At 50.1% G+C, this 19,885-nt stretch overlaps 1 protein-coding gene across 1 annotated transcript in view; it reads right to left on the bottom strand.

Annotated features, from left to right (window-relative positions):
• The window catches only part of LOC144953406 (DNA repair protein XRCC1-like), a 41,594-nt gene that overhangs the window by 15,772 nt on the left and 5,937 nt on the right, over positions 1-19,885 (bottom strand). Inside the window, exons 3-9 of the mRNA XM_078883983.1 lie at positions 16,673-16,868; positions 15,112-15,228; positions 12,175-12,256; positions 9,292-9,346; positions 3,251-3,449; positions 1,168-1,313; positions 79-169 (exon numbers count right to left, since the gene is read on the bottom strand). Of these exons, the coding sequence (XP_078740109.1) occupies positions 79-169; positions 1,168-1,313; positions 3,251-3,449; positions 9,292-9,346; positions 12,175-12,256; positions 15,112-15,228; positions 16,673-16,868 (886 nt within the window). The remainder of the gene's footprint in view (positions 1-78; positions 170-1,167; positions 1,314-3,250; positions 3,450-9,291; positions 9,347-12,174; positions 12,257-15,111; positions 15,229-16,672; positions 16,869-19,885) is intronic.

Here is a 19,885-nt window from a genome sequence, read left to right on the forward strand (position 1 = left end):
TCACCCCCTTCACGTCACCCCCCTCCACGTCACCCCCTCCACGTCACCCCCTTCACGTCACCCCATGACCCCCGGTACCCGTTCCAGGCCACGGTGAGTCGCTGCAGGGAGCGGCGCTCGTGAGCGGAGAGCGACGCGTGCAGCAGAATCCTCTTCCCTGACAGCAGATCTAGAGCAACGGTGAATATGATGAGCGAGTGATCGCGGTGTGCGAGTGATGACTGTGTCTGTGTAGGCGAGTGATCACTATTGTGCTTGAGTGAGTGATCGCAGTGTGTCTGTGCGAGTGATCTGTGTGAGTGTTCATGAGTGAGTGGTCAGTGTGAGTGAGTGAATGGTCAGTGAGTATGAATGGTCAGTGTGATTGAGTGGTCAGTGTGAGTAGTGGTCTGTGAACGATTGGTCAGCGAGTGTGAACGAGTGGTCTGTGTGAGAGTGTGAGTGTTCCGTGTGATGGTCAGTGAGTGTGAGTGGTCAGTGTGAGTAAGTGGTCAGTGAGTAGTCTGTGTGAGTGTTCGTGAGTGAGTGGTAAGCGAGTATGAATGGTCAGTGTGAGTGAGCGGTCAGTCTGAGTATTGGTATGTGAGCAAGTGGTATGTGTGAGTTGCGGTCTGTGAACGATTGGTCAGCGAGTGTGAATGAGTAGTCTGTGTGTGGTCAGTGTGTGGTCAGTGTGTGGTCAGTGAGTGGTCTGTGTGAGTAAGTGGTCATTGAGTGGTCTGTGTGAGTGAGTTGTGTGAGTGAGTTGTCAGTGTGAGTGGTCTGTGTAAGTGAGTTGTCTGTGTGAGTAAGTGGTCAGTGAGTGGTCAGTGCGTGGTCAGTGTGTGGTCTGTGAGTGGTCTGTGTGAGTAAGTGGTCAGTGAGTTGTCTGTGTGAGTGAGTTGTCTGTGTGAGTTGTCAGTGTGAGTGGTCAGTGAGTGGTCTGTGTAAGTGAGTTGTCTGTGTGAGTAAGTGGTCAGTGTGTGGTCAGTGCGTGGTCAGTGTGTGGTCAGTGAATGGTCTGTGTGAGTGGTCAGTGTGTGGTCAGTGAGTGGTCTGTGTGAGTGGTCAGTGTGTGGTCAGTGTGTGGTCAGTGTGTGGTCAGTGCGTGGTCAGTGTGTGGTCAGTGAGTGGTCTGTGTGAGTGGTCAGTGTGTGGTCTGTGTGAGTGGTCAGTGCTGACACTCACCGGGCAGCTCAGGGGGGTCAGGGGCTGCCTCCTTCTCCTCCCCCCCTCCTCCTGCCCTGCCCCCCACCTGCGTTTCCTCCACTGCCTCCTCTTCCTCTGTGGTCCCATCGTAGGGGTCTCCCAATTCACCAGGCGGGCTGGGCGCGCTGCAGTAACAGGCACAGTGGTAGGGGTAGTGCTTGCGGTGGTGGTATGGGTAGTGTTAGGGGAGGTGGTAATGATAGTGATAGGGGTAATGGTATGGGTAGTGTTAAGGGAGGTGGTAATGATAGTGATAGGGCTAGGGGTAGAGGTATGGGAGATGGTAATGATAGTGATAGGGTTAGAGGTATAGGTAGTGTTAGGGGAGGTGGTAATGATAGTGATAGGGGTAATGGTATGGGTAGTGTTAAGGGAGGTGGTAATGATAGTGATAGGGCTAGGGGTAGAGGTATGGGAGATGGTAATGATAGTGATAGGGCTAGGGGTATGGGTAGTGTTAGGGGAGGTGGTAATGATAGTGATAGGGGTAGTGGTATGGGTAGTGTTAGGGGAGGTGGTAATGATAGTGATAGGGCTAGGGGTAGTGGTATGGGAGGTGGTAATGATAGTGATAGGGCAAGGGGTAGTGGTATAGTGTTAGAGGAGGTGGTAATGATAGTGATAGTGGTATGGGTAGTGTTAGGGGAGGTGGTAAGGATAGTGATAGGGCTAGGGGTAGAGGTATGGGTAGTGTTAGGGGAGGTGGTAATGATAGTGCTAGGGGCAGAGGTATGGGTAGTGTTAGGGGAGGTGGTAATGATAGTGATAGGGCGACGGAGTAGTGGTATGGGTAGTGTTCAGAGTACTGGCAGGAGTAGTGTTAGCCTAGTGGTAGGGGTTAGTGGCCAGAGTAGTTAAGTAGCATTAGTCAGGGGTAGTGGTAAAGGCAGTATTAGGGGTTTAGTTGGCGGTAAGGATAGCGTTAGTGGTAATGACTTTAAACCCCTCGCCAAACCTCCTACGCATTTCACAAGTAGTACTAATCGCATATCTGCATTTCCCATAAATATGCAAAATTCCTCTTGATATGCAAATTATTTTGTCAAGGCGCTCTCCCCCCCTCCATCCAAGCTTAAATAGACGCTCCAAGCCTGGGGTGTGTCATTCAGACTCTGTCTTCTCGACAGACCTGTTCTCCACCTGAGGACGGCTGCTTGCGTTGTGGCCGAAACGTCGTGAGAATTATTTTATGTTTTATTTTATTATTTTATTATTTCCATTCTACGTGACTTTACCGAAAGAACCAAGAAAATAGTAGGGGTGTTAGTGGTAATGGTAGGGGTAATGTTAGTACTGGCAGGTGTAGTGGTAGTGTTACGGGTAGTAGAAGAGGAAATGGTCGGAGTAATAAATGGTGTTAAGTCAGGGGTAGTGGTAAGGGCAGTATTAGGGGTTTAGTTAGCGGTAAGGATTGCGTTAGTGGTAATGGTAGGGGTAATGTTAGTGTAATGTGAGGATATATCCGGGTCGCTGACGGATCACAACTCGTCACGATGATTGGCTCTGTTGGCCCTGGTCCATAGCCAATGGGGGGAAGCCTAGAGGCGTGGCCCTGATGCAATGGGAAGGTGACAGCTGTAAGGATTGGTTCTGCTGGCTTTAGCCACAGCCAATGGGGAGACGAGTCAGGGGCGTGGTCCCGGGAGCCTACGATGGAGTCTGGAAGATTCCATAGAGGCTAACCAGGATTGGTGGAAAGGTACCACGTGACCCGGGTATTAAATAGGAGTGAAGACGAACAACACGTGGTCAGAACTGGAACGGAGGAAGAGGCCACGCGAGAGCGGGGGTCCAGGCTGCCACGTGGCCGCGCGTGTCTCTCTCTTTCTATCCCTCTCACGCTGTCTGTCAGCAGCGTGAAGGAGTGTTGTAAAGAAAGACAAATAAAGACCAGATTCCAGAAGTCGCTTCCACGACCTTTATTACATTAGTACTGGCAGGTGTAGTGGTAGTGTTACGGGTAGTAGAAGAGGAAATGGTCCGAGTAGTAAATGGTGTTAAGTCAGGGGTAGTGGTAAGGGCAGTGTTCGGGGTCGTGGAGGTTTGGTGCTAAGATTCTCACCACTCAGAGTCGCGATCCCCGATGCTCATTGCCTCCTCTTCCGTCTCCTCCTCCACCTCCTCCTCCTCCGTTACCTCCTCCTCCTCCTCCGTACCTTCCTCTACCTCCTCCTTCACTTTCTCTTTCACATTCCCCTTCACCTCCTTCACATCCTCCTTCACGTCCTCCTCCTCCTCCACCTCCTCCTCCACCTCATTCACTGAACAAAGAGGATGAAACTGCACTCGCAATGCTACAATCCAGTCCTGCCGATAAGACGTCACTGAAACCAGCAGAATCAATACCATCACCATCATCATCATCACACGCAAGAAAAAAATCTACATAGGGTCCTGTTCATCTATAAAACCCTTGTTGGCAAACCTGCACTATACTTAACTACATTTGACATTTGATTATCTGGTTTCCAAAATTATCCGGCGGTCCTGGGCCGATCCGTCTAAACCAGCAAAACCGATCCAAAGGCTCTAACCAGTCCGGCGATCGGCACCTTGTATGTGACAAAATAAAAGTAGCTATGCTTGAATCTCGATTTGAAGTTTTCGTGACTGCAGGGACCCATACTCTTTGGTTCTTTCGGTAAAGTCACGTGGGTAGAAAATAAATTAAATCACGATGTTTCGATTGCAACACAAGCAATCATCATCAGGTGGGAAAACCACAGCAAGAAAATGTTTGATGGATACAAATTGAGCGATCATTTGAAGGATGTTATTAACCAGGTAAAACCCTAACCTCTTACCATGGCAACTCTCTCTCCCACTTCAGCAAAAAATGTTCTTGCTGTGGTTTACCCACCCGATGATGATTGCTTGTGTTGCAATCGAAACGTCGTGATTTAATTTATTTTATTTTATACCTACGTGACTTTACCGAAAGAACCAAAGAGTATAGCTATGCTTGATTTCGGTTTAACACGTAGGCTTTCGCGACCAATATTATTCATAATAAAGGTTTTTGGCTTTATGAGATCTCTTTTACCAGTGGCAAAATATAATGGTAGGTTTTTACCCTTTTAACTGGTACAAAACTGACACCTTTATTCAAGGCATCATGTTTGCAATGACCACAACACAAGTAGTCAATAAAGCAAACAAAAAGAAGCAACTCTGATAAGAATAATAATATGCACTGTCCTTGAAGTTGATTGGCCCACACCCGAGACGGCTTTCTTTAGAGCCTAGTCCCCATTGGTGTAGGGCCAGATGACACCAGAAGGCGTACAACTCAAAAACAGTGCAATATCAGAGTATTGAGAGTTCGGGGTAAACATTTACACTATGAGATCTCTTTTACCAGTGGCAAAATATAATGGTAGGTTTTTACCCTTTTAACTGGTACAAAACTGACACCTTTATTCAAGGCATCATGTTTGCAATGACCACAACACAAGTAGTCAATAAAGCAAACAAAAAGAAGCAACTCTGATAAGAATAATAATATGCACTGTCCTTGAAGTTGATTGGCCCACACCCGAGACGGCTTTCTTTAGAGCCTAGTCCCCATTGGTGTAGGGCCAGATGACACCAGAAGGCGTACAACTCAAAAACAGTGCAATATCAGAGTATTGAGAGTTCGGGGTAAACATTTACACTATGAGATCTCTTTTACCAGTGGCAAAATATAATGGTAGGTTTTTACCCTTTTAACTGGTACAAAACTGACACCTTTATTCAAGGCATCATGTTTGCAATGACCACAACACAAGTAGTCAATAAAGCAAACAAAAAGAAGCAACTCTGATAAGAATAATAATATGCACTGTCCTTGAAGTTGATTGGCCCACACCCGAGACGGCTTTCTTTAGAGCCTAGTCCCCATTGGTGTAGGGCCAGATGACACCAGAAGGCGTACAACTCAAAAACAGTGCAATATCAGAGTATTGAGAGTTCGGGGTAAACATTTACACTATGAGATCTCTTTTACCAGTGGCAAAATATAATGGTAGGTTTTTACCCTTTTAACTGGTACAAAACTGACACCTTTATTCAAGGCATCATGTTTGCAATGACCACAACACAAGTAGTCAATAAAGCAAACAAAAAGAAGCAACTCTGATAAGAATAATAAGGACAGTGCATATTATTATTCTTATCAGAGTTGCTTCTTTTTGTTTGCTTTATTGACTACTTGTGTTGTGGTCATTGCAAACATGATGCCTTGAATAAAGGTGTCAGTTTTGTACCAGTTAAAAGGGTAAAAACCTACCATTATATTTTGCCACTGGTAAAAGAGATCTCATAGTGTAAATGTTTACCCCGAACTCTCAATACTCTGATATTGCACTGTTTTTGAGTTGTACGCCTTCTGGTGTCATCTGGCCCTACACCAATGGGGACTAGGCTCTAAAGAAAGCCGTCTCGGGTGTGGGCCAATCAACTTCAAGGACAGTGCATATTATTATTCTTATCAGAGTTGCTTCTTTTTGTTTGCTTTATTGACTACTTGTGTTGTGGTCATTGCAAACATGATGCCTTGAATAAAGGTGTCAGTTTTGTACCAGTTAAAAGGGTAAAAACCTACCATTATTAAAGGTTTTTGGGTCAGATCGCGTTATTTATAAATGTGTCGTAACCCTCCACCACCCGACACGGCCAATCAGTAAAAAATGTGTCACGTTTTTCAAAGGACAAAATAATTAACTTCTTTAATGAATAACAATTTAATGATTACCAATCTATATAATTACAATACCCTCCCCCTCTTTGCCTCGAATCACTGTACCAGATTGATTTAAATGATGACGTCACCCTGCTGCTGCTCTATTTAAGACCGGGAGCAACAGGAGGGCCTCACCATTCTTGCCCGATGAAGCTGATTGTAATTACCAGCGAAACGTTGTACTCAAATTTTAAATGCTGTTGATTTCGGTGTTAAATATTATATAGAGTACATTATACACTACATTCAACAACTTAAACAATGAAAATACTGCACTTATACACATTTTTCAGGACTAATAACTATGGTCATAAAAACAGAAGCAATACAGTGCGTTCCGGCGAAAAGTGAGTGTGTAATTTGGCATTCGCCGGATCACCGGGTCTAAAGGCTGCATCAGTCTGGCAATCGTCAAACACCATGTGAGACTAGGCTCTAAGGAAAGCTGTCTCGGGTGTGGACCAATCAATTTCAAGGACAGTGCATACATTATCAGAGTTGTGTTTTTTGTTTGCATTCCGACTGCAGCTATTGTGGTCTATGCAAACATGACTCCTTGTAAAAAAGGTGTCAGTTTTGTTGCCAGATAAAAGGGTAAAAAAACAATTATCATATTTGCTACTGGCAAAGGAGGTTCCAATGGTGTAAATGCTTACTCCGAGCTCTCATACTCTGATGGTGCATTGTCTTTGAGTTGTACACCTTTTGGCGTCATCTGGTCCAACAGCTGTCTAGGGTGTGGACCAATCAATTTCAAGGACAGTGAATACATTATCAGAGTTGTGTTTTTTGTTTGCATTCCGACTGCAGGTATTGTGGTCAATGCAAACATGACTCCTTGTAAAAAAGGTGTCAGTTTTGTTGGCAGATAAAAGGGTACATTTTTTTAATCAAATTTATTTTTGTCTATTTCTATGTTTGTTGGTGACAATTTGAACAAATAAATAATATTTGAAAACACAAAAACATAGCAACACGTCATACAAAAATGTGTAAATAAAAGATGTTTTAATAATGATGATGTAGCGATTATCCGGCGTTTTTGAAAATCCGGCGTTCCCCCCCCTCCCAATCAGCTGTAATTCAATATCCTGACTGTCAAACTCGTGAAACCTAAGGCGTTCATCTAATTTCCATTTAAATAATCCCCAGAACAAGAATTGGAAGAAGGGTGACAAAAGCCTTTGCAGCACCACCCAACGTTTTGGAAACAACCTTTATACATCGTAAATCTTCCTTTAAAAAAATGTGTATACAGATAGTCCCCGAGTTACGATGGTCCGACTTACGATATTTCGATCTTTCGATGGCGATGCGACAAAATTGTAAAATATTTTAAATGTAGCCATCAACAACCTAACATCGTTAAAGTATGCAGACGCCGGACAGAATCTTGGTGAGTACAGTACAATGATACGTTACGATACGTTCAATGCATGTATACACTACACTATACACTACACTATTACACTACATTATTACACTACACTATACACATTATTACACTACATTATTACACTACACACTACACTATACGGTACACTATTACACTACACTATACAGTACACTATTACACTACACTACACACTACACTACGATATGTAGCTTTAGCGATTTAATTTTAGGGTTACCACGATACGATACGTTCAATGCATATATACACTACACTATTACACTACATTATTACACTACACTATAGACTACATTACACTACACAGTACACTATTACACTATAATATACACTACACTATACAGTACACTATTACACTACACTATACAGTACACTATTACACTACACTATACAGTACACTATTACACTACACTATACAGTACACTATTACACTACACTATACACTACACTATTACACTACACTATACACTACACTATTACACTACACTATACACTACACTATGATACGTAGCTTTAGCGATTTCATTTTAGGGTTACCACGATACGATACGTTCAATGCATGTATACACTACACTATTACACTACATTGTTACACTACACTATGCACTACATTACACTACACAGTACACTATTACACTACACAGTACACTATTACACTACACTATACAGTACACTATTACACTACAATATACACTACACTACACAGTACACTATTACACTACACTACACACTACACTACGATACGTAGCTTTAGCAATTTAATTTTAGGGTTACCACAATACGATACGTTCAATGCATGTTAAAAGTTTTTATAGCAGAGAGGATTGTTTCCTGAAAAAAACTTTCTATTAAATTGTTGGTCCCGGTCCGTAGTAGCAGTTACATTGTAACTTGTGTAGTTAGACTGGTGGTCACCGCCTTAGGTTGTTATTCTGTTAAGGGGAAGTTACCCCGTGTGTTGGAACTGAATAAATGTGTTGCCTCCAAGTCTACATCTGCAACTCAGTTGAAGCCACTACACAATCATCACCACCATCATCACCATCAACAATCGCCGTTCGCCATTCAGTGACGGTGATGGCGCTTGTGCCAGGCTAGGTGCACTCTGGGGTCACGATTATAATTGTGTAAAGTTCGCTGCTTGCAGGGGGGTCAGAGGACAGACGGGTATCATGGGTTGACCAAATGAGATGATTGGCAGATGCACCACCTGTGCCTGCTAGTGTGCCAACTTGCTGTGTTTTAGCCACACGGCACTCTGCTCGTTGCTGTGAGCATCGCTCCTCTGCCCTCCGTTGTTGCTGGAGGGCGACTGCCTCCAACTGCCCAGTAGCCACAACGTACACTTAGCCTGGAACTGCCCAATAGCGTCCTTCACGAACCTCCTCCAGAGGACGATCTTGACACTGCTGGTACCGGTCATCGGCAAGTCCACTCAGCTTCACATCCTCCTGTACTGCATCACTCCATCCCTTCTCCAGCCCGTACTGTGCCCCCTCTACGCGGCCAAACAGAAGCTGTGTGGGGCATGCGGTGGCTGGGCATGTGGGCTACACGACGCAGCCAACGCAGACTCGCCCTGCCAGAGGAGCCTACTGATGGGAATGTGTCCAGACCTCTGAAGGATCTGAGCTCTTCATACAATCCAGTCTGCAAGATGTGACTTCAACTGGCCACTCCACATGGGGAGGGGTGTGTGTGGGTGTGTGATTAACCGCAGCCCCAGGCAGGATCAACCCCCCCCCCCCCACCTTGCACCATGATGTCTTGCGAGAAGGGAGAGGTAAGGGGGGCGGGGGGGAGTGAGTGGACTGGGGTAGAGAAGTGAAAAGAGAGAGTTGATGGGGGGGGGAGTAGTAGTTCTGGAACTGCTGGTTAGTCATCTCTCAGATCCTCGTGAGCGCCATCACACGAGGGCAGCCGTCAAACAAGACCGGACACACTCGGGGCGGTTGTGAGATGCAGCTACCTGCGGTGCGATGCGGAGATGGAGTTGAGACTCCAGCGGCAGGCAGAGATGTCCTCTGGTGCACAGACACACGAGACAAATCAAACACGGCAGGAGCAGTGACACAACCCCTGCTGCAGACAGACACAGAGACAATTGTAATGTATATGAACTCCTTAAACCCCTTCCTCTGGTCCCACACTCATATCACTATTCTGTTCTGAAGAGCCACTTTTTTTTGATTGGCAATTTTCTGCCCCGAGTTGAAGATGGTCCACCCCTCATAGTGAACAGAAACCGGTCCCCATCCTATAATAATAGGGGTTTTCCCCCTTTTTTTGGCAACAAAACTGAAACCTTTTTACAAGGAATCATGTTACTGCATTAACCACAATGCTTGTGGTCAAAATGCAAAAAAAAACACACTCTGATAATATATCGGCATTGTCCTTGGAACTGATTGGTCCACACCAGAGACGGCTTTCTTTTGAGCCTCGTCTCAATTGGTGCTGCACCAGAGGACGCCAAAAGGCGTACAGCTCAAAGACAATGCACTATCAGAGTAATGAGGGCTCGGGGTGAGCATCTACATCATTAGACCTCCTTTGCCAGTACCAAAATATAATAATAGGGTTTTTCCCCTTTTTTCTGGCAACAAAACTGAAACCTTTTTACAAGGATTCATGTCTGCATTAACCACAATACTTGCAGTCAAAATGCAAAGAAAGCTGTCTCTTGGTGTGGACCAATCAGTTTCGAGGACAATGCATATATTATCAGTGTGTTTTCTGTTCGCATTTTGACCAGAAGTATTGTGGTTAATGCACACATGATTCCTTGTAAAAAAGGTTTAAGTTTTGTTGCCAGAAAAAAGGGGAAAACCCCTATTATTATACTTTGGTACTGGCAAAGGAGGTCTAATGATGTGGACCCCATCCTGTATTCCAGAGGTCCAGGGCAGTAACTGTCCAGCTCCCGACAGAGGGAAGTGGCAGCCTCTCCTCCTCTGCAGTGAGCGTTCAAACACTTGTAACATGTCCTCCCACAGCAGGTTTTCCATTGTTATTTGAGGAGTGAACACCAAGGTTTCAGGTCGCCTGGCTCCTCTAGAATGGGGGTTTGGGTCAGAAGATGCCACAGAGGGCCTGTTCCACCCTCCCCCCCTGGGACCTCCGGCACAATCTTCAATTTATCTTCCTGTTTTTTTTTAATGGGAATTGAGTTGAAGGCTGAGTAGGGGGCGGTCATCACCAGCTCCCTCGAACCCATCCCAGAATCCCCTGCGGCTACCATGAAGGGAAAAGCCGATTTGCTAAGCCACCACGGCCCGTTGCCGGTGGCAACCGCCGAGGATGTGCAGGGGGGTTTGCTTTCTCCAGCCCAAACAGACACACGTTCACCCACTCACAATCACACCCAAAGGTCCCCCCGTGTTGCCTTAACAGACTGTTGGGGCAAGTGCCGTTATAGCGAGCACCTAAGAAGGCTGGAACGGCACACGAGGAGGTGGGTGGGTGGCCAGCACCACGTCCGACCGCCTTTGTCTCCCCCAGTGGCGATGTTTACTACACACTGCACCAGGTACTAATTTGAGGCTGAGTCGACCTAGGGGAGGCCCAGGAACGATTCAGATAATCGTCACTGGTGTTGGCCGTGAGCAGGAATCAAACTCGGGTCGCCGGGTTTGTGGCACGGCGCGCTAACCGCGACACTACCGCTCATCACACACAGCAAGAGACAAAGATCCACCGTGTAGCCTGAACAGACTGTTGGGGCAAGTGCTGCTAGCGAGCACGTATAAAGGCCTGCACGACACACGAGGGGGTGGGTGGCCAACACCACGCCCGGCCGCCTTTGTTTCCCCAGTGGTGATGTTAACACACCACACCAGGTACTCATTTGAGGTTGAGTCGACCATTTGAGGCTGAGCAGCAGAGATCTCCCTGCGCCATAGACACACAGATATATACAATCACACACACAAGGCAGTAGCAGTCGAGGCAGTTGTAATGAAACATCACGCTATAAAACACTGCTGGTTTATCCAGGATGATTCTGTTGCGCGTCGTCGCTTTAAGATGTTCTCTGTTCATATTCTTCGATTTAAAGCTTTCGTGACTGCAGGGATTCATATTCTTGGTTCTTTCGGTAAAGTCATCACGTAGAAGGGAAGTAATAAAATAATAATAATATAAAACAATAAAAATTCTCACGACGTTTCGGCCACAACGCAAGCAGCCGTCCTCAGTTGGAGAACAGGTCTGTCGAGTAGACAGAGTCAGACTCTGTCGTGAGAATTATTTTATTATGTTTTATTTTTATTATTTTATTATTTCCATTCTACGTGACTTTACCGAAAGAACCAAGAAGATGTTCATATTTTGTTTGTTGCGGTTGCACCCGACTCAAGAGCCGCATGGCTCACAGGGCTATACCTAATACATGAAACTTGAACACAGTGAAGCCTGAAAACCAGTGACCATCCTCCCCTGAGCAGTTCGCTTGGGAGCTCACCTCTGCCCGTTGTTCTACCGGGTCTCCAACTCTTTGCACTTGCTCAACTATCCACCTCACAATCCACCTCACACGGAGCGGCGATGCGACAGCTCCCACACACAATTACAAACCCACACACAGTCACAACAGCCGTCACCATTCGCCACTAAGTGGCGGTGACGTCACCACGACGCTTGTGCCAAAGGCCATGTGCACCTTGAGGCCACGTGAAGTGTCGAACGCCCGCTGGCAGGAGGTCACGGGGCAGACCCAGGTGCCACGGGTCGACTGACTGAGATGACCGAAATGACTGGCTGATGCACCACCTGTGCCCCCTACTGTGCCAACAGTCACACACCCACCCACACACACCCAACCACACACACAGCCATATCCCCCGGCACTCACAGTTGACGGGGTTCTGTTCGGGCGGCGTGAGGGACGTGCCTCCTCATCCTCGCTGCTCGATCCATCACCGTACATCAGGTACCTGACGCATACAAACACAAAGATCCCCCCCCGATTCTGAGAAAACTGTTAGAACAAATGCTCTAACAGTTGATGATGCTGGATGCAATTACCAGCAAAACGTCGTACTCAATTTTTTTTTAATGTTGTGGTTTCACGCTTCAACACACCGGTGGGCTAAAGTAGTGAACTATTTGTCTTTTGTCAACGTGACACTTTTTAAAATCCTTGATATTAAGTTCACTTGCTTGCTTGCGCGCTTACGACCGTACAAATCTTTCGGTCGTTTTTTAACCCACTTCCCGTGATCCAATCGAGCTGACATTTTGCACACAGACTCGTTGTGCGTGACAATTTCTTTTCGTGAAAAAAAAATTCAAAAATTTTCCACTTTTTAGGAAAATTTTTTTTTCATATTTCATTTAAAATACCAATGTGATAAAAATGAAACTCTTACTCAAGAAAAACAGAAATGAATAATATAGTGAAAAACTTTGTTTTTACGGGTTAATTTTTACTCATTGGCCGTGTCGGGTGGTGGAGGGTTACGACACATTTATAAATAACGCGATCTAAACCCAAAAACGTTGATTATGAATAATATCGGTCGCGAAAGCCTCACACGTGTTAAACAGAGCAAATGCTGCTAGTAGCGAGCAGCAGCGCCCTATTGAAGGCCTGCACTGTGGCACACGGGGGAGTGGGTGGTCAGCACCCCGCCCGGCCACCTTTGTCTCCCCAGTGTCGATATTTGCACACCACAGTAAGTACTCATTTGAGGCTGAGTCGACCTAGGCGAGGCCCAGGACCAGTTCAGATGATCGCTATGGCCGGTGTTGGCCGTGAGAGAACTCAACCACGTGCAACAAAGTGGCGGTGCGTTTGCCATAGCGGTTGTACCAGGCTAGGTGTGCTTTGAGGCTATTGTGCGAAAGTGTGGAAGGTTTAAATTTAAAGCTTTCGTGACTGCAGGGATACATCTTCTTGGTTCTTTCGGTAAAGTCACGTAGAAGGGAAATAATAAAATAATAAAAATAAAACATCATAAAAAAAATTTCACGACGTTTCGGCCACAACGCAAGCAGCCGTCGTGAGAATGATTTTATTATGTTTTATTTTTATTATTTTATTATTTCCCTTCTACGTGACTTTACCGAAAGAACCAAGAAGATGGATCTCCCATTTGCTCCGTGCACCTTCCGACGTCTCACCATCTGCATCAGGAGGTACGTGAGACGTCAATCGTCTCCCTCCACCAACGGCGAGTGAGCTTCTTCTTGGGTGCGCTCCTTCAGCCAATTGGGAGCCATACTTTTTGGCTCCGTCGTGCAGTATCTCCTTCACCTTCCTGGCTCCACCCCACACCAGAGGTCGCAACCGGGTACCCAATACCCGTACCCTACCCGATACCCGGCTACCCGTACCCGGCCGGGTACGGGTAGCCGTTTGCGACCCTGGTGCGGCCGGGTACGGGTAGGCCGTGAGTCACTGGTGAGTAACCGTTTGTCACTCATTTCCCAACGTCTTGTCTCTTGTCACAATTCAAGTTCCTAGAATCAACCCACCCGCGCCTGCAACATGGCTTCATCCCAGAGGTCGCAATCAGGTACCCGATACCCGTACCCTACCCGTACCCGGCCAGGTACGGGTAGGGTACGGGTAGGGTACGGGTAGGCCGTGAGTCACTGGTGAGTAACCGTTTGTCACTCATTTCGGGTAGGGTACGGGTAGGGGTAGGGAATGGGTACGGGTAAGGAATCAAAACCCGTTTGCGACCTCTGCCCCACACCCCAACCCCCACCCCCATCGTCCTCGGTTCTTCCCCCTCCTCTTAGCCTATGTAACAATGTCTCATCACAAATAACTGTCGCTACAGTTATTTTGCTGTGCTTTTTTTTACACCTGACGAAGGAAGCTTGTGTTGCCTCCGAAACGTCGTGATTTTAGTTAGTTGTTTTCATTTATTTTATTTATTGTTTCACCCACGTGACTTTACTGAAAAAACCAAAGAGTATGAATTCTTGCAGTCACGAAAGCTTCAAATCTAGAATCTGCTGCTGATTATTTTCTGCGTGGTCCATCTCCGATGGTGTCCTCACTGTCGTGAGCCTTGACACTCCACCATGCCCCGTCCTTGCCTTCATTCATCATCGCTAGCAGCTGGAGGTTGACATCATCACCTCCCCACCATCCTCCGGCTGTCTAAACGAAATCGGTGAGGGTTCAAGACTGTGGCTCCATAGGTCTGCCCCCGTGACTTGCCAGTGGCAAGCACCTTCCACACTTTCACACAATAGCCTCAAAGCGCACCTAGCCTGGTACAACCGCTATGGCGAACGCACCGCCACATTATGCTCATGCATGTGTGTGTCTGACCGCCTCTCCATTCGTGCAGGCAAGTCCTCTTATAAGTGGGTAAGGCTCCACTGAGCTGCTGTACGTAGTTCTTTTTCAGAAGCGACCCGGCTGTCAAAAATGATAGCTCAACAAAGTGGACCTATCACGGCGTGGAAATGTATAGGAGCCAAAAACTCTCAACTCACGTTGATTCTACAAATGTGGAGGGAAAAACCACAAAGATCAAGAAAGAAAAAAAAATCACACGATCAAGGATAGACACCGCAAACTCCAAAGATACAGCAGGCGTCAGGGTCGGACGACTCTGCGTGTCTCTACGTGCATCTCCCCGTATCTCCCCGTGTGTCCCCGTGTGTCCCCGTGTCTCCCCGTGTCTCCTTTTGTCTCCCCGTGTCTCCCCGTGTCTCCCCGTGTCTCCCCGTGTCTGCCCGTGTCTGCCCGTGTCTCCCCGTGTCTGCCCGTGTCTCCCCGTGTCTCCCCGTGTCTCCCCGTGTCTCCCCGTGTCTCCCCGTGTCTCACCGGCGCTCTGCGAGTCTCCGCCCCTGAGCGGCGCTGTCCTCCAGCCACTCTCTCCGCACCACGAGAGCCCCGGCAGCCTGCGCCTGACGGCTCTTGGGTGTGCGGGCAAACGCACAGCTGAGACGTGGGGGGACACGGGGAGACACGGGGTGACACGGGTAGACAAGTTGAGATGCGGGGAAACGCGGGGGAAACGCAGGGAGACATGGGGAAACAAGTTGAGATGCGGGGAAACGCGGGGAGAGACGCGGGGAGAGACGCGGGGAGAGACGCGGGGAGAGACGCGGGGAGAGACGCGGGGAGAGACGCGGGGAGAGACGCGGGGAGAGACGCGGGGAGAGACGCGGGGAGAGACGCGGGGAGAGACGCGGGGAGAGACGCGGGGAGAGACGCGGGGAGAGACGCGGGGAGAGACGCGGGGAGAGACGCGGGGAGAGACGCGGGGAGAGACGCGGGGAGAGACGCGGGGAGAGACGCGGGGAGAGACGCGGGGAGAGACGCGGGGAGAGACGCGGGGAGAGACGCGGGGAGAGACGAGGGGAGAGACGAGGGGAGAGACGCGGGGAGAGACGCGGGGAGAGACGCGGGGAGAGACGCGGGGAGAGACGCGGGGAGAGACGCGGGGAGAGACGCGGGGAGAGACGCGGGGAGAGACGCGGGGAGAGACGCGGGGAGAGACGCGGGGAGAGACGCGGGGAGAGACGCGGGGAGAGACGCGGGGAGAGACGCGGGGAGAGACGCGGGGAGAGACACGGGGAGAGACGCGGGGAGAGACGCGGGGAGAGACGCGGGGAGAGACGCGGGGAGAGACGCGGGGAGAGACGCGGGGAGAGACGCGGGGAGAGACGGGGTGACGAGTTGAGACGTGGGGAGACACGGGGATACGCGAGGAGACACAGGGAGACAAGTTGAGACAAGGGGAGACACGGGAAGACGCTGGGCGAGAAGGTGAGGCAAGGTGCAAGACACGGGGAGAGACACGGGGTCACATGGAGACACGGGAAGAGATGCGGGGGTGAGACACGCAGAGGGGTGAGACACGGAAACACAGGGGAGACACAGACGTGGAGATGAGGGAAAAACTGATCGAGGGGGAGGAATGTCGGGGGATGAGTGTGGTTCCCCAATGGCCCCTAACCCCATCGCCCCCACCCCCCCATGCCTTCAGTGGACCCCGAGTTCTCATACCACCCCACCCTGTACCCCCTCCAGGGTTGGGTTCCCCATGACCCCTCCCCCCCTGTGCTACTCTCACCCCCCCAGTGCCCCCCCTGTGCCCCCCCCCAGTGCCCCCTTCTCGCCCCCCCCGCCCACCCCCCAGTGCCCCCTTCTCACCCCCCCCCCCCAGTGCCCCCTTCTCGCCCCCCCCCCGCCCCCCCCCCAGTGCCCCCTTCTCGCCCCCCCCCCCCCAGTGCCCCCTTCTCGCCCCCCCCCCCGTGCCCCCTTCTCGCCCCCCCCCCCCCAGTGCCCCCTTCTTGCCCCCCCCCTCCCCCAGTGCCCCCTTCTCGCCCCCCCCCTCCCCCAGTGCCCCCTTCTCACCCCCCCCCCCCCCGTATCTCACACGAGGTGGGTGCAGCCCGGTCCCCAGTCGGGCCGGTAGCGAGCGCCCAGCCCCAGGGCCAAGTCACGCAGCGTGGAGCGCAGAGGGTTGGTGAAGCCGCTGAGCGAGACCACCACCCCGCACAGCGCAGGCTGGCCAGGAGACGCGGGGGGGGGAGAAGCTGCGGGGGGAGGGGCCCTGACCCCACGAGCGCTGCCTGTTGGGGTGGGGGGCAGATCAGGTGGGGGGGGTGGGGGGCAGATCAGGTGGGGGGGGGGGGGGGTCATGCGGTGGGTGGTGGAGGGGCGGTTAGCGCAACGGGCAGCCTCGGAGTCACCATCACCATCGTCATTATTATCATCATCGTCGCCACCATCATCACCACCTCTATCATCATCACCACCGCTACCATCATCACCACCGCTACAATAATCACCACCACTACCATCATCACCACCACTACCATCATCACCACCACTACCATCGTCACCAACACTACCATCGTCACCACCACTACCATCGTCACCACCACTACCATCGTCACCACCACTACCATCGTCACCACCACTACCATCGTCACCACCACTACCATCATCACCACCACTACCATCATCACCACCACTACCATCGTCACCACCACTACCATCGTCACCACCACTACCATCGTCACCACCACTACCATCGTCACCACCACTACCATCGTCACCACCACTACCATCGTCACCACCACTACCATCGTCACCACCACTACCATCGTCACCACCACTACCATCGTCACCACCACTACCATCGTCACCACCACTACCATCATCACCACCACTACCATCATCACCACCACTACCATCATCACCACCACTACCATCATCATCACCACTACCATCATCATAACCACTACCATCATCATCACCACTACCATCATCACCACCACTACCATCATCACCACCAATACCATCATCACCACCACTACCATCATCACCACCACTACCATCGTCACCACCACTACCATCGTCACCACCACTACCATCGTCACCACCACTACCATCGTCACCACCACTACCATCATCACCACCGCTACAATAATCACCACCGCTATCATCATCATCATCACCACCACCGTCACCACCCTCTTCACCCCACTGTCAGCATCACCGTCATCACCATCATCATCATCTCCACCATCGTCGTCACCAATATCGTCACCACCATAACCACAATCACCACCACCACCACAATAATTATCGTCACAACCACAACCATCACCACTGTAATCACCACCATCATTATGATGATCATCATCATCATCATCACCACCACCACCACCACTGTCATCATCACGACCACCATGACCACGATCACCACCATCACCACCATTACGACCACCACCATCACCAGCATCGTCAACACCGTTACCACCATCACCACCATCAAAACGCCATAACCACCAACAATAGCCACCGTTCACCACTAAGTGGCGGTGACGTCACCACGGCACTTGTGCCAGGCTAGGTGCACCATCAGGCCTCGCTGGTAGGAAGTAACGGGACAGACCCTGGTGCCGTGGGTTGACTTACGGAAATTACTGGCAGATGCACTACCTGTGCCCCTTGCTGTGCCAAATTACCGCGTTGTCACTGCCCCGTGCTCTGCCTATTGTTGTGAGCGTCCCTCCTTTGCCCTCCGCTATTGCTGCGTCCTTCACGAACCTCCAGCTGTACCGCACCAGTCCATCTCTTCTCGAGCCCATACCGTTGCACGTTTAAACCCCCTCTATCTGGCCAAATAAAAGGTGCTTGGGCATGCGCTGGCTTGGCATGCAGGCTACGTGACCCAGCCAACGCAACCTTGCCTGCCGGAGGAGCTCACTGATGGGAATGTGTCCAGATCTTTCAAGGATTGTGAGCTTCTCACACAATCCAGCCTGGTTAAACGCAGGATAGATCATAGGCAGGCCAGCCTGAATGGTTCTAACTGCCGAAGATGTTCCATTAGAGGGGTCCACGTTTCACAAGCATAGACAAGGGAGGGCCGAGAAGGCCTGCAGCATCGTATGGAGCAATAGACCAGGTATTTTCCACACAGCAGCGTTAAACAGAAGATACAAGATAAATGCCACTTGCTTCGAATCTGGCCTGGGTATGTGAAAACATCCACGCTCTCCACATGGACAGCGGAGGGGATGGAGTGTTTGATGACAAAATACCCAGGCAGGTGTATGCCTGGATAGTGGGGCATGAGGCTGGGTAGTGGAGCATGTGGCTGGGTAGTGGAGCGAGTGGCTGGGTAGTGGAGTGTGTGGCTAGGTAGTGGAGCGTGTGGCTGGGTAGTGGAGTGTGTGGCTGGGTAGTGGAGCGTGTGGGTAGTGGAGTGTGGCTGGGTAGTGCAGCGTGTGGCTGGGTAGTGGAGCGTGTGGGTAGTGGAGCGTGTGGCTGGGTAGTGGAGTGTGTGGGTAGTGGAGCGTGTGGCTGGGTAGTGGAGTGTGTGGGTAGTGGAGTGGGTAGTGGAGTGTGTGGCTGGGTAGTGGAGTGTGTGGCTGGGTAATGGAGTGTGTGGCTGGGTAATGGAGTGAGTGGCTGGGTAATGGAGTGTGTGGCTGGGTAATGGAGTGAGTGGCTGGGTAATGGAGTGAGTGGCTGGGTAGTGGAGCGTGTGGGTGGGTAGTGGAGTATGTGGTTGGGTAGTGGAGCTTGTGGCTGGGTAGTGGAGCGTGTGGCTGGGTAGTGGAGCGTGTGGCTGGGTAGTGGAGCGTGTGGCTGGGTAGTGGAGTGTGTGGCTGAGTAGTGGATTGTGTGGCTGGGTAGTGGAGTGTGTGGCTGAGTAGTGGAGTGTGTGACTGAGTAGTGGATTGTGTGGCTGGGTAGTGGAGTGTATGGCTGGGTAGTGGAGTGAGTGGCTGGGTAGTGGAGTGTGTGGCTGGGTAGTGGAGTGTGTGGCTGGGTAGTGGATTGTGTGGCTGGGTAGTGGAGCGTGTGGCTGGGTAGTGGAGTATGTGGCTGGGTAGTGGAGTGTGTGGCTGGGTAGTGGAGTGTGTGGCTGGGTAGTGGTGTGTGTGGCTGGGTAGTGGAGTGTGTGGCTGGGTAGTGGAGTGTCTGACTGGGTAGTGTAGCTTGTGGCTGGATAGTGGAGTGTGTGGTTGGGTAGTGGAGTGTGTGGCTGGGTAGTGGAGCTTGTGGCTGGGTAGTGGAGTGTGTGGTTGGGTAGTGGAGTGTGTGGCTGGGTAGTGGAGTGTGTGACTGG

This window comes from Lampetra fluviatilis, chromosome 76 (assembly GCF_964198595.1).
Source record: "Lampetra fluviatilis chromosome 76, kcLamFluv1.1, whole genome shotgun sequence".
NCBI classification, from domain to species: Eukaryota; Metazoa; Chordata; class Hyperoartia; order Petromyzontiformes; family Petromyzontidae; genus Lampetra; species Lampetra fluviatilis.